At 38.9% G+C, this 15,588-nt stretch overlaps 1 protein-coding gene across 1 annotated transcript in view; it reads left to right on the forward strand.

Moving 5' to 3' along the window:
- Positions 1-283: 283 nt before the first annotated feature.
- The window catches only part of LOC112459519, a 20,778-nt gene continuing 5,473 nt past the window's right edge, over positions 284-15,588 (forward strand). The window contains exons 1-4 of the mRNA XM_025023653.1: positions 284-427; positions 13,947-14,262; positions 14,591-14,929; positions 15,211-15,446. Coding sequence (XP_024879421.1) covers positions 364-427; positions 13,947-14,262; positions 14,591-14,929; positions 15,211-15,446 — 955 coding nt within the window. The 5' untranslated portion in view covers positions 284-363. The remainder of the gene's footprint in view (positions 428-13,946; positions 14,263-14,590; positions 14,930-15,210; positions 15,447-15,588) is intronic.

The following is a 15,588-nucleotide window of genomic DNA, read 5'->3' on the forward strand; positions in this document are numbered from 1 at the left end:
GCCGCCAAGTAGGTCAACCGGCGTGTGCGAGAGTGCGAGACTGAACAAGAGAAAAAAAGAAACACCACGAGTGGCAGGATAAGGGGTGGAGGGAGAAAAAGAGAGAGGGGCGAGAGAAAAAGAAAGAATGGCGTGCCGCAGGCATCGCCCGTGAAGTCGGCTCTCCCGATGTCCAGCGGCTCGTTGTGTAGGCTTGTGATTCAAAATGGCGGACATTGGTAGGCACCACAGCTCGCTTCGAATCGACGACGACCGATCCGGATGCGCGGAATCCTGAAGAAGGGATCCCACGCGACATCGCGTCCTTGACATTAGCAGTCCTTGATCTTGCTAGGAAAAGCGCGGGGGTTGCGAGAGCAGTCGATGATCATGGCGGGACCAGTTGGGTCGAAGGTCCTCGTGACCTTGACGATCCTTGCACTGTCCGGTAAGTCCGGGAGAGGAAAGGTTGGGATAGGGTAGTGAGCCAGGAGGTGGAGATGAAACTATTAAACATGGAGTTATTTGTGTTAAATGCGATGGACTCCTAAAGCGTAATGGAATTTATATTAAAAAATTCAACGAAATATTAACTGTATCTCATTTTAATTGTGAGTCTCTATTTATTAATCGGAGCAGCAAAATTATATATATTTGAGCGTGTAATTTGATCCATGATTATAATTCCATTGATTGTAAAAAATAATAAAGTACAATTTAAAATATAGTTAGTGAGAGATAAATTTTCTATTTAGTTACTAATACATCCCGCCTAACTCGTGCGCATTATAAAGAATTATGACAGAGCGCAAGATTCGGTGGAGATATCAACGATCGCAATGTAATGTCGTCACGGTGACATTAACGCTCAGCTTAAGTATGTCGGCGTCACGTCATTTACTCGCGAGATAATTAGTATAATTTACAAAAAAATGCGATCTCTTGAAACGTATCTCGAACCTGTCCGATAGGTTTTTAAGCCAGCGGCGTGTCGGCATATTCGAAACCGGTATCTTGACCTCCACCGAAAAATTCGGCGGGCTCAAGAATGCTATAGAATCGAGACGCTTCATCGAATCGCACGTGGCTATTAAGTAATTAAGAAATACTTTATCACTTTCCCGTTGGACGTAATGTTCTGTGAACGTCTACGAGGGTACCGCCAGGATAATTATACTTATGCATGATGAATATTGATTTCCATTTTTTTTCGAGGAGCATGTCAAGAATTTATGCAAATACGGTGCGACTGCGTAAATAGAAATACGTCCGGTTTCGCAGCGGTGTACGCGTCAATGCTACCTGGAGGAGATAAGCGCTCCGGCATCCGTGTCGTGCCACTGCACGTCTGGTTTCGATACCACGTAAATCCCATCCTGTGTAAAATCATCAGGCTCGCGAATTTACACACACACACACACACACACACAATCCACAGAATATATACACGCTTATAAAGCACATACGGATGGCGAATTCAAAACAGAGATATTAAATCAGAATTTTATTAATTAATATCTTGAATTAATATTATAATTAATATTTCGTTACACATCGCAACGAAAACAGCTACGCAAAAAGATAATTGCACCGAGACCACTCCTCTCAAGAATTGAAACATTCGGAGGTCTTTACATTTCAGATTAAAAAGCTGGCTACGCGGTTACGAAACGCGTACACGCATACGCAAAATTTGTCAATATAGTTTTAAGACCCGCATAAAATTGTAGGAATCGAATAAGTGATATGGCCCATATTTTCTCTATTCGTCTCTCACCACCTGTATCCATATCAAACGGAGACAAACGGAGGAAACGTGTAACACTCTTTTTACCAGATTTGTAGTCTACACGAGGCAAGTGTTCAATATTCACGAGTTATTTTAAATTCCTAAATGCGTTGTTTAAATATTGATTATTATCTATATATATAAAAGAAGATGTCCTGACTCACTGACTCACTCACTGACTCACTCATCAACGCCCAGCCCAAACCCCTGAACCGAATTTTTACCAAAAGTATATGAAATAGGGGTAGAATTTTTCGAGGAGTGCCACTATGTGTATAGTTTTTTGTTACCGATTTTCTGAAAACCGGTTTTTCTAATTTTTATAATTTTTCGGGAAATAATTGGCCGAATCTCAAAGAATTATAGATCAAACAGGGGCAGAATTTTCCGGGGAGTGCTATAAAGTGTATAATTTTTTGCTACCGATCTTTTTGGAAACCGGTACGGAAATTTTTTCAATTTTTTGGGAATTTATTGACCGAATCTTAAAGAAGTAGTGGTAGAATTTTATGGGGAGTGCCATGATGTGTACAGTTTTTGTTACCGATCTTTTTGAAAACCGGTTTTTTTAATTTTTCCAATTTTTAGGGAAATAATTGATTGAATCTCAAAAAATTATACATGAAGAAGGAGTATAATTTCCCGGGGAGTGCTATAGAGTGTACTATTTTTTGTTACCGATTTTTTTGGAAACCGGTTTGGAATGACCGAATTTCAAAGAATTGTACATAAAGTAGGGGTTGAATTTCCCGGGGAGTGCTATAAAGCATATAATTTTTCTTTACCGATTTTTTAAAAACCGGTTTTTTTAATTTTTTCAATTTTTCGGGAAATAATTGATTGAATCTCAAAGAATTATACATGAAGTAGGGGTAGAATTTCCCGGGGAGTGCTATAAAATGTATTATTTTTTGTTACCGATCTTTTTGAAAATCGGTTCCGGGAGGGGGAGGGGGAGGGGGAGAGAGAAAGACTATTTGCGTGCCTTAATACATGTTCTTCGGGGCGAAGCCCGACGGGGCATGCTAGTCTTGCATATTACGATTAATTGTGTTTCTAATAAATAGACCGCAAAAGTTTAGAAAGTTTATAGATATATCTTGTTTCTTTCATTAATTTTATTATTTCAAAACCACTGGAGTATAAAACAGACATTTCGGTATGTCAAAAATATTTAATCATCGCTGAAAATTTATGCAAATCTTATGGATTTAATTTCGCACATTTCGACACTCGATAAGCGCAAGTCATTAAAGCTATGTGACCATTATTGCATTTCACGTATTTTCGCTAATTAGCGTTTACACTCTGTAGCATTAATATTGGATTCCGCGGCGCGTCTCTTCACGTACATATTAATGACTGACATATTGCAATCCATTTCGCGCTCATATAATTAACAATGATGTATAGAATTATGAGCTAATATATTCTCAAAACGTTGAAATATCGAATTGGCATCGTTATCAATTTACTGCGCAATATCGATACCCTTGACGCTCGATGCCGTAAGAACATTCTTTTTCACCAATGAAAGAGTCATCGACTGACGCATCACTCCCGTAGCTTTCGTGAGTTTTACCGTCGTTATATCGGGCTTCCCTTTTGCGCAAGGAAAGATATTTGCATGAAGCTACTAACGTCATCGGGTGTGCGCGCGCGGGAGCAACGACACCGCGAGACGTATATCCGGCATAGAGTTTCATCACTCCCTGACTTTCGCCCAACCGCACAAACCGTGAAAGTGTCACGAAATCGCTGCCTGTGCAGTAGAACAAAAACAGAAGACTATAGTTCAGGCTGCTCGGAGAATCGCTATTTCGAAGATCGACCGAGATAAGAATCCGTTTATCTGCTGAATTTTTACAAAAGCGAAAGTCGAAAGTCGAATTTTAAGCGAGAGTAAACTTTACGGCACGAAAGATGGAAAAGTGAACTATAACACTTGAATTGAAAGCAGGATAATGCTATTCATTATATTATAATATTTGAAATAAAGTTGAAAAATAGTAAAAACAATTGTTGATTTGAATCATTAGTCGCGAAAGATTGTAACACTCTTAAAGCGCAATTTAAAGTTTTGCTAATCTTTTGCCTCGCGGATAACGTGAGAATTATTTCACGGTTGACATTTATGGACTATCTCGCGCGGATATACGGAATCGCGTGCGCTCTCGTCACGTCACGATTACCAGCTGTCGTAAAGCAATCCATACTCTTTTGCGGTATAGTGTCACTTTCACGTGACACGTCGATTTGCGTGTGCGCAACATCGATTTTACAGCTCCGCATAATGTCGAATCGCACCGCGCGGATACGAAATGTCGCGTTTACCGGCGAAAAGAATAAATATTGGGCTGGAATGGGATACCGTTAAGTCTGCCGTTACCGCCTCGAGAGACAGCACATAGCACGGTACACACGTACACGGGTAACCTCTGTCAGGTTTCTTTCCTGTCCCTTTATGGTTGCGTTAGATGAAGCTTATCGACGACAAGTCAGTCCAAAGAAAAAAAAAACAATAAAGAATTGGAAAAAAAAAACAATAAAACAGAGTGTACAATATTTAAAAAAATATTAATATATTTCGTTTGTCTCATTTTGTTATTCGCCGTTAATTTAAATATGTGTCAATTGTAAATCGGGGAACCAAAATAGTGTGTCGAAAGAGTGGCGCAATAGTGGTACTCGAATTAACTCCGCTCCGCGAACAATAAGAGATGATTACTCGAGATTTAACGTAAGAACTATTATCGCGCGCGCGCATTATGGGAAATTCGTCGGGGCCGTGCGAACCGGATCGATCTTTTAAATTAGATAGGACAGGTCGGAGACTCCCATGCTTAATCGGCCACCTGCACCGCTTCTTGAGGTCACCCGTGCGCCTAATGTCGCGCTAATACCGGTTTCGGGTTAGTATCATTATCGCCGATAACAAGAAGGTATTTGTGAGATCGGTAATATTTTTACGTTTGCTCCTCACTCCCTCTCCGTCTCGCGCGGACACGATGTAGCGATTTCGCCGTTTTGAAAAAGGCGTTTCTATCTTCTCGTGAAAAGAATGTCCGTCGTCCTCTCTTGAAAATATGCGTTACCGCCGAACAATTACTTTGTTTTTCAGCATTCAGTTCTTTACCTACAAACCGTTTGTCGTGCTAACCCTGGTAATCTGCGGTTTCTACAAGTAACTATAAAAATCTTATCTTTATAGTTCTGTTTATACCCTGCCGTTGTCTTTTACACCATTGCGCTTTTCTGTACTGCTAACAATAAACTGCTGACGTTGGCTAATATTGATTTTCAACTTTTTTTTTAAGACAAAAGTTTATCACATGAAATATTCAACGTATATATGTAAAATTTTTGAAAACTAAGTACCTATAAGCTAATAGAATATGGGTATATTCTACACTTTCTCGAAGTGGAAGTCGCATAATCTCATGCACATATATTTCTCTATTTTGAACATTATCATATATCTCCTATATTATAGGCATAATACCGTTTTCATTCCTTGAAACAATTTCAATTCCTCTATTCGCGTTCTCGGACCGAGCGCGTCAGCGTAAGAAACGTTCTGCAAGAAGCTAATTAACGAAGTAAAAGTACCGCTGAAGAATCGTTGCGCCGCGTAGGTACTCTCTCGCACATCTTGCCCACTAATTATTTCGAGTACGATTGCATGCGGGCGACGCGACGTTTCGTCTCGCCCGGCCGAGAGGCGAGAATCGCGCGGTTTCCCGTGTTCCCGTCGAAGATGCAGAATATTCCGGTCCCCGCAAGAGGCTCGGCGGGACTGCATTCCGTTCGTTACGACGGCGCGGCGGCGGCGGAGCTCGCTATGCGATTCACCTACATTCTCACGGCTTCCCCGGCTTGCATTAGAAGAGATCGTAGTGCCCGTGAACTCCGTTACTTGTTTACAGCGCGCAAAACTGTAAAAATATTCTCCATTAATGCGCGCCGATAAAACGGCCGCTTCGCTGCGTGGAACGACCGACTGAAATTTTAAATAGACCTCAGACTGTTTCAACAAACTTATTCTGATCAATGTCGTCGGGTTACTTTGATTAGGCTTTTTCGTAGGAAATTCTCAAGAAGCCTTTATCTCTTTTGAAATTAATTGTTAACAAATTGTTATTAATTGTTAATTGTTTTTTCTTACATTAAAAGTGCTTAAATAACGATTTATCTTGTATGGCTGTAGTGATATTGATAATATAAGCAACTATTGATGTATTTATTTGATACCCAATATTGTAATAACAATTGCGTAATGGAGCATCTCCGATTGATCCTTTGTCTACGTGCGTGTCCAACATTTTTATGATTTGACACACTTTCGGAGAGATAACTGTGTAGCAGTCGAGAATCTTATTTACGCGCGCACACGTTGGGCATTGTATTTTAATCAGAATTAAAATTACATTCTCCTGCGCGCATGCACGACCAATTGTCAGCTCCTCCGTACAACCCAAGAGCGCTCGCTTGCAATTACGGTGTATTATCCTGTTACGCGGAATGTCCTACTATTGTGAGCATTAGGCTTGCAGCTGCAGCCGTATTTCGAGTTGCAGCGGATAGTTTGTAATGCATATATTACGCTGGATGCCATTGAGGGAGGATACCGTGAGAATCGAGGAAAATTGTATAGTCGTCGTTATTCCGAGAATGTCCCGTAGAGTCTGATAACTTCTATCAGTACACGCGGAAGAGAGCGCGGAGAGCGCGCGCCGTGAGCTTTTCCAGAATTTCTGTCGACAGCCACACGTTTGAATAATGTTCGAGCTTCGTGCGGAAAGGAAGCCGCGCGAAGGAATCTTATCATTAAGTACATCCACTTCCGCATCTTTTTTCTCACACATCTGAGATTGCAGTAATACCTGTATATATAAAATAAATAATAATTTTGTAACAGCATTTACATCAAATTAACTACATTAACGAAAGGAAGGTAACGTCGGCGACTTCTTTGCTGCAATCGACGCATTATTATCTCTTATCGAGAGATTTCATCAAGAGAATTCACCAGACAATTCATCATACGGAATTTAAGATTTCCATTCTCCAATGAGAATTCCATTGAAAGTCTTAAGCTGTATATGCACATAATAATTTCGCACGTAACACGACCTTCTTAGAAAAAGGACAACGATATTCATTTACACGTAAAGGAACAAGCTCAAAGTACTTCAATGAGAGTTAATTTAGCGTACTTCATCTCACTCGTGATTTATCGTATCCTAGTACCATCAGTCGTTTTATCATTCCTTCGCATCAGCCTTTAGTTGATTTAATTAACGATAACAGAGCATTGTGCGCGCAGCAACGGTGTAGCGTAATGGAAAAGAAGTCTACATCAGGAACGCGCTGAATGCAATCCCAATCGTCCTCTTAGAAAGGGGCTTCGCATTCAAAATCGCGGCGTGTCGCACGTCGTTCAATGATTAATTGGGAATAGAGACGATGCGTGGCGGAAGTGAGGCCTCGCGGAAGAATACTCGCAAACTAGCCGCGGCGAACCGATTCGCGGAGGCACAAATGTGCTTTTTACCTGAACGATCGGGTACCTTCGCTAATGAATAATTAATAGTTGACGCGGCGGTCAGTCAGCGATGCGAACGGCTTTATCCGCTCGGCTGGATCGCATGCCCCCGCAAGAACATTAAGGTTCTTGTGCTCCCTCCCCCCCGGAGACATGAGGCTTAGCTTCCTATTATTTTACAGTACCGCCTGGACAATGAATGCTGATCGTCTTCATGTTTTATCAATTTCCACTTTTGCGATACGCTGGATGTGCGATACGTGATCGTAATAACGACATAAAATGTAATTTTCTTCATATATGCCTGTCTTTCATGATAGGTACCTTGTCTTGTAATTTATCTCGTTGAAGGAATAATTCACCGGAACCTAGTAACGCAAGTAACAAATCGATTGCTATTATCTAATTTTCCAGCATTGCCTGGTAATCATCTCATCGATTCACAAACTTCTGCTTTCATTGTACGATCGCGGTATCAGTAATCACTGTAAATAACATGAAATTGAATCTTCTGCTAGCGTTTTTTTTTGTATTGAATTATCTCTTATAATTTCTATCATTAGGATTTCTGCTTGGAATAATTGAATAGCGGAGGATACGCGCTATTCAGAAAGACGTCGCGAATCTTGATACTGTCAATCTCGTTTCGTGCCATTGTCGTCAACGGTGAAAGTCGCGACAAGAGGGAAAGGCTCGTGAAAAAAAAATGGTTCTCTAATATGCACACTTTCTACGTGATAAGTCCAGATGCGATCGATGGACGCGTCTCGCCAGGGGTGCGAAGATATATTTACGTGGTCATGTATGTACATACGTTCCGCGGGATAGGCGCAATTAATTGTTTCAACCGATATATTCCATATTTATGGACGATATTCAGGTCGGCCGTGGCCATTATCGAAACGTCGTGATCTAGGTATGCCGCGGCGCGTCGTCTTAGTTTCACTTAAATTGCTTCGCGCGTCGTTGCATCCCCGCGCGGGGATACGCTATTGTCCGACACGTGTACGAAATGCAACGCGCGGTTAGTATTATATCCTCGGGAGAGATCCTGCTATCCGAGAGTCGAATGTAAACCAGTTGATTTGAAAGTAAAGTAAAACTAGATGCTATATTATGCGCGCGTTCAGACAAATAAATTATATTATATCCGATAAGAAATTATAACTAGCCGACAGATTACATCACGGATGCGAAATAAAAAATCTCTGTTTGGTTACGGTTAGAGTTCGATAAGACAAGCTAGTGGATGTTCCGGTTTCGGTTTCGATTTCTTGATTAAAGAAAAAACCGGAACCGTTTAAATTACGGTACTTCTCAATTACAGTTACGATATCTTTAGTTCTTTTTTTCTGACGTTTTTGTCTTTTAAGTAAACAACGTAAGTTTTCTTTCTATTCCTTCTATATAATATTCGCTAATTCTGCTCTTTAATGCAATTTTTAATTTCTTATACGTATTAATTTTTATGATAACACTGTTCAACAAAAAAATGCACAGGAATGAGAACAATTATTTCTCATAGTTTTGTGAACGTTGAATGCAACGATCCCGTTTACTAAATTGCTCTATCACGTTACAATTCTGAGAAATTTGTAATTAAATTGTAAAAAAGGATTATTTTAGTGTATTTTGGCATATTATAACTACCAGAGATGTGCATTATTTGAAATAGATGCATTTTAAATGGAAATACAAAATGTAAAATGCCTATTTTGTATTTTGCATTTAAAATACTTTGTATTTTGTATTTTGCATTTAAAATACATTTTTTCAGAAACTACTTTACATTTCCATTTAAATAATTTTTATTTTATTTTATTTTTTTTTAATTATTTATTTTTTTTATTATTTTAATAATTTTTATTTTATTTTATTTTTTTTTTTAATTATTTTTATTTTATCTACCTATTTTCTATTTTTCAAATTTATTTTTCTTGCAAACTAAAAATTAATCGCGATATCAATAACACTGTTTAACAACAACAAAAAATGCACAAGAACGAGAATAATCATTTGCCATAGTTTTTTGGACGCTGAATACGATCCCGCTTATTAAACTGTTTTGTCACTTCACAATTTTGAGAAATTTGCAGTTAAAATTGCAAAATGGATTATTTTAGTGTATTTTGGCATATTATTATAACTATGATATGAGACGTGCAGAAGTCTATTAAAATCAAAATTAAGTATGTTGTTAAGACTTTTAGCCCTTAAAAAGAATTTGTTGTGTCGATTATGATTAAAAAGATATTGATGATTAACGATAGAGTCTATTTCGTCAGAGTTGCGATCATTGGGATCTATAAAATATTTTTTAATTATGTTATTTAAACTCTTAAGAGTTTTTAAGTTGCTAAATACTAATCTGATGTCAAAATTGATAAATCCAATATGGCAGATATAAAAATTTAAAAGGTCGAATTTTTTTTAGCAAAAATAGAGCAATTTGATAAACTGGATCATATTTAACGTCCAAGATTTTTTTTATTTTATTTTATATATTATTATAAGAAACGTTATTCTCGTTCTTGTGCTCGAAAAAAAGTAATTTTTTGTTAAACAGGGTAGTTATAGAATTTTTATATACACTTAATTACCTAGTTTAGTAGATGGAGAAACATTATAATCATCGAATTTGAGTTTGATTTTATAATCGGGAATGTTGCGTTATTTACGTAACACGTATAAAAATTTTCGTTACATAAAACGGAAATGCGTTATATACAATTTTCCTGCAGAAGCAGGAGTATATAATTACGGAACAGAAAAGATCGAACGTTGCTTCCATTGTATTCGTTTTCACCCTTTTTGGTGCTTTTATTATGCAATTATGACATTAAGGAAGTAAAGCCTAGAAAATTACGAGACAGACAGACATTTCATTTGCAGTGCATTCCTGTGTGAAACAGATAAGCGTGTTACGATAATATTAAATGCGTTATCATCAATCGTATGGGAAAGATCTCACGGAAACAATTCAACGCGGCTGTCTTACCCTCCTTTACGCGATAAATTAGTTACTGAACGCGCGTTATTTGTTCATCCCTTGAATTATACAATTAACCTGCGCTAATTTCTTAATTCTTCTACAATTTTGGTGTTATTTGTATACATCATGTGCAGTTTTCAATTAGATATACTAGTTTTTTTAAGTTAGAATGCAAGACAAGAGTTCAATTCTTAGGAGCGTCTTGTATTCAAAATCCAACTACACTGCTACCGTTATAACAATTTCTCATTCTCTTTTTTTATAGATCTTTATTTTTTTGTGTGTCATTTCTGGATGTTGACTTTAAGGCACGGAAAATTCCGTATCTTCAGGTACGGAATTTTGCAAGCCATCGACAGCAACGTGCGAACGTTCACCTTCGCCAACTGTTTCTATATCTATATATATAAGTACCGTCCGTCTGTCTGTCTGTCTGTATGTACGCGAACTACTCATTCGTTAGTGGACCGAATTTTTACCAAAAGTATATGAAACAGGGGTAGAATTTTCCGGGGATGAAAATGTCGTGGCCATTTTTTTGCTACCGATTTTCTGGAAACCGATTTTTCTAATTCTTCTAATTTTTCGGGAAATAATTGACTAAATTTAAAAGAATTATATATGAAACAGGGGTAGAATTTCCCGGGGAGTGCCATAAAGTGTATAATTTTTCGTTACCAATCTTTTTGAAAGCCGGTTACAAAATTATTTTAATTTTTCGGAAATTAATTGACCAAATCTTAAAAAATTATATGAAGTAGGAGTAGAATTTCCCGGGGATTGCCATAAAGTGTATAATTTTTCGTTACCGATTTTTGGGGAAATTGGTATCAGAAAATTTTCCAATTTTTCGGAAATTAATTGACCGAATCTCAAACAATTGTATATGAAATAGAGGTAGAATTTTCTGGGGAGTGATATAAAGTGTATTATTTTTTGTTACCGATCTTTTTGGAAACCGGTTACAAAATTTTTCTAATTTCTCGGAAAATAATTGAATCTTAAAGAATTACATATGAAATAAAGGTAGAATTTCCCCGGGATTGCTATAAAATGTATAATTTTTCGTTACCGATTTTTTTGGAAACCGGTTACAAATTTTTTGAAATTTTTCGAGAATTAATTGACCAAATCTTAAAGAATTATATATGAAATAGCAGTCGTGTCAAAATTTTTTTAATTGTTGGAGGATAAGTTATTTTTTATTAATGGATAATTTTTCATTAATGAATTGATTTTCTTGAAACCGGTTACGAAGTTTTTCCAATTTTTCTAAAAAGGTTTTCGATTTTTGTTTAAAAAAATGTGGGTATACGTGATTGTTCTAATTTCCTCAAATTTTGAGATATTAGCTAAATTTTTTTAAAGATAATTTTTCGTTACTTTTTTAAAAACAATGCCCAAATTTTTCTAATTTTTCGGGGATGGCGAAGATGTGTATAATTTTTCATAGTCAATTTTTTGAAAACCGGTTTCAAAATTTTCTAATTTGTTTAGGATGGCTACGATGAGTTTATAGAAAAATTGCTAATAATAAAAAGGTTTCCGATTTCTGCTCCAATTTCCGTAAATTTTGAGATATCAAGCTAAATTCTTTTTATGGATAATTTTTATAGATAATTTTTCGTTACCGATTTTTGTGAAAACCGGTTCACCTTCGCCAACTGTTTCTATATAATTCTATAACGTTCAATAAATGTTTTATTTTTTTTGCTGCATATCTATTACATTATAGCCAAGTTGAGACTCGCGACTGAGAGCAGTCAACAAGAATTAAACGGCCATTAAAGTCGCTTGAACAAGTGTCTGCCTGATCTTCTAAACGAAATCGATTTTGCTCCTTTCGGCTCGGCAACAAAACTAAATCGCGAGTAAAATCGAGACAAGTGGCCGACCGTGGTAGCCACTTCCGTCTATTCCTTGATTGGCTTTCCTATCGAGAGGCGATCTCAGACTGCCGATCGATTTCGATGCGGCGAATCGCCGACGATGCGCTCGATGCCGTCCGTCGATGTCAATGAACCTTTTTACCTTCGATCGAAAGGCGCAAGGTGCTATCGAGGTGCACGAGAAGGAGAGGAGAGGTGAGCAGAGGCCGAGGAAGCTGGTGAGGTGAACAGAGCGCAATCGTAATTTCATACCCGTCACGTTCGCGATTGGTCAAACGAGGCTCGATACCGGCCTCGAGAATGTCAACCGCTCGAGTACCGTTCGTCTACCGGCGCGGCGGATCGACCATGGAACTCGACTGTTGGACCTTTTTTACAACGGCCATGGATCGTCGCGCTGGCTGATCCACCCTTTCGCGAGAAGGAGAACGCTGAGATCACCTGACTAGTCGAGGGCAGGGTCACGGATACAGCCTCTCGATGGTCTTGAAAGTTCCCGCTCGCTCGGCCCAACGCGACATACGTGTTAAAGAATTTTTCCTCAGCCGGAGAACGGTGTTTCCTCTATTTTCTAATTGTTTACACAAATATTCTACTTCAATTTTTAACCGTCATGGTAACATAGTGACTTTTTTTTATTAAAATATTTTCTTACAGTTTTTTTTTACACATAACTTCCTTGAATTTATAAAAGAATAAAATTTACCGTAAAATTTCCTTGTTGTATAAAAATGTACAAACCTCAGAAGAATTATGTGTGAGAAAGAACATTCACATTATGCGAAATTAATTTGTTGAGGAAATGAGACTATTTACGGTACGACAGGGCAATCAGAATTACAGTAAATTTTCGCTACCCCGCGTACACAAAGGGCTATTCGCTGCGTATCTTCAGCATCGTGCGAATTTAACAGTTCCTTCCGGAATGAGGAACCTTTCTCGTTTAATAGGGCCGAGAGGTGCGAATCGACGATAGATACCGTAAAGTACCTTTTCAGTGTACCGTTTGAATGCGAAATTATTTCATCTGTGTCTCGATCAAAGAAGTGCACGAGATCTTTCTCACGCGAGCATGGCAGGGCTAATTACGCCCTAACGACGATATAATTATACAATTTTTTTACGCGGCGAAATGAGGAAGTGACCATTGCAATTTAGCATGGTTTCTTTTTTCTTTTCATCCGCTGCAACAATCATTCCCGAGCGGCCCTCTTGCCCAGCCTCTTTATTTCTTACCCGCCGACACGACGCAACGATCTGAAGATATGCAATTTGGCCTTTTGTGAACAGCCGCGTTGATGCAATATGCACGAAAAAGGTTCATCAACCTTATACGCAAGATATTATATACCGCGAGTACCTCGAGCATGGCGAATATTCCTTATATGACCGTAGGTCTAATAGTCTTCACTTCAGTGGTTTACCGTTTTAATATTCGCGTAAAGTACGAGCGTGCATTATATTTAGGTTTATCGCCCTCGCGTATGAGATCTGCAATATAATCGAGCATAAAGCGTGATTTCCTGTAGCGTCCTATTATCGAGATCTCGATGGTGGAAAATTCTAGCTTGAAACTCGAACTAACAATTAAAAGCGCGCTACGTTACATATGTTAATTATAATATGTAACATTAATAGAATATTTTATGATAAACTATTCTTTCTTTCATATTGTGGAAAACGTCGAATATTGTTGGAAACGTTTTGATGGAATGTGCGAAAAAGGTGACACTGGCTTTCGTTCATTTGCAGGGGTGTCGGCCATACAGAACGATAAAACGTCCTCTCGAGTGTCCCGGGATAATATCGTGTTGAGCGCGAACGCTTACACCGGTCCCGAAAAAACATCCAGCGGGAGTCAGCCGGACGAGTCCCGGACTTTCCAACGGACCGTTCCAGCGTTTCAGCTGGAAAGCTCGAAAAACGTCAACGATTACGACAGGGAGGAGACCAGGCTCGTATTCAAAGATACGAGTCGCGACGAGTCTATCGACGAACTAACGTCATCGAAGCACGTGGCCCATATCGACGGTAATAACATCGAGGCGAAAGCCGGCGAGTACTATCAGTAAGTTTCATTTCCGTTTCTATGAATACTAATATAAGGGCGAATTGCACGCAAAGGGTTATATAAACGTAAATGGGTTCTCCGTATTGACAATAGTGTAACTATACGTCCTGCTCCAAGAGATGTCGACATTTATTAAAGTTTCAATTAACTCTGTGTTTTTGCTCTAAATGCGATCCAAATTAAATTAAAGTACTGAATATGTTATATTAACAATTAAGGCACGCGTGAATTTCGTTTAGTTAGCGTTAATTTTGATTAAAAGCTCCAGTTTCGAAGTACGAAGGCGAATCTTCTAAAATCTAAAATAATCCGTTGTCACAAGCAGCATAGTGCCCACCACCAGCGAGTCGATGTCGGGGGAAGGACAAGGGGCTCCGCTGAGAGTAGATCTCCTGTCGGAGCCCCATCAGCTGGTTGGCGCGCCGAGGCAACAAGCACAGCATTCGCCAGTAACGGATCAGCAGCGGCGAGGTCGTCAAGAGATCCCGAGGATCTATAGCGAGCACGCGCCGCCGCCGCCTATTCTGCAAACCGCCGCGCCAGGTCATAGACAGGCGAACCCCGATATACAGGACATCATTACCGGAATCGTCAAGCTGCTCAATGGCAACGTGAACGTAGCCGCGAACACGGTGAGGCCGTTGAGGCCGATACAAGCCACGAGGTAAGCTAAATATCAATTTTTCTAACAGATATTGTATTTTACATTACAAAATATGACGATGCAATCAGGTTCTTTTAGCATCAGAATCATTACGATAATTTTTGAAAATTTTATGTCATCTACATATTTCCGCGTATATTTATAATATAAAAAAAATACTGAGAAACACTGACAGAGAAAAGTGCCTTTATATAAAAAAATTTGTATCGTATTAATTATACATTATCTGAAAGAAGGCATACAAGTATGTCTCATTATTGGCAATGACATCGAATTTGCAGGATCAACAACAGAGGACCACCCAGAATATCGGATGTGCCACCGTTGCTGACGGACTTTGACACTCCTGGCATGAATCCACCACCGCCGCCGCCGTCGTCTCATCCTTATCCGTTTGAGAAGCCCCCTGCACCTGACAGACCGCTGTTGCCACCGGAGAGACCCATTAGGCCCTTCATCAGCGGAGTGCCATTACCGGAGCAAGTTGTGCCGCCTTGGAGTTGGGATTCTTCTCACAGTACGTTCTTCATCCGTAAATAATTGTGCACCTAATTAATCATTTATTTTGCATGGCTGCTTTAACACAACGGGACGTGAATATATAAAACAAAGTAATTTTCCGGGTAATTTTAGTAAAATGAGAATTATTTTATCATGAT

Source organism: Temnothorax curvispinosus, unplaced genomic scaffold (genome assembly GCF_003070985.1).
Source record: "Temnothorax curvispinosus isolate PA1 unplaced genomic scaffold, ASM307098v1 QBEX01009885.1, whole genome shotgun sequence".
Lineage (NCBI taxonomy): Eukaryota > Metazoa > Arthropoda > Insecta > Hymenoptera > Formicidae > Temnothorax > Temnothorax curvispinosus.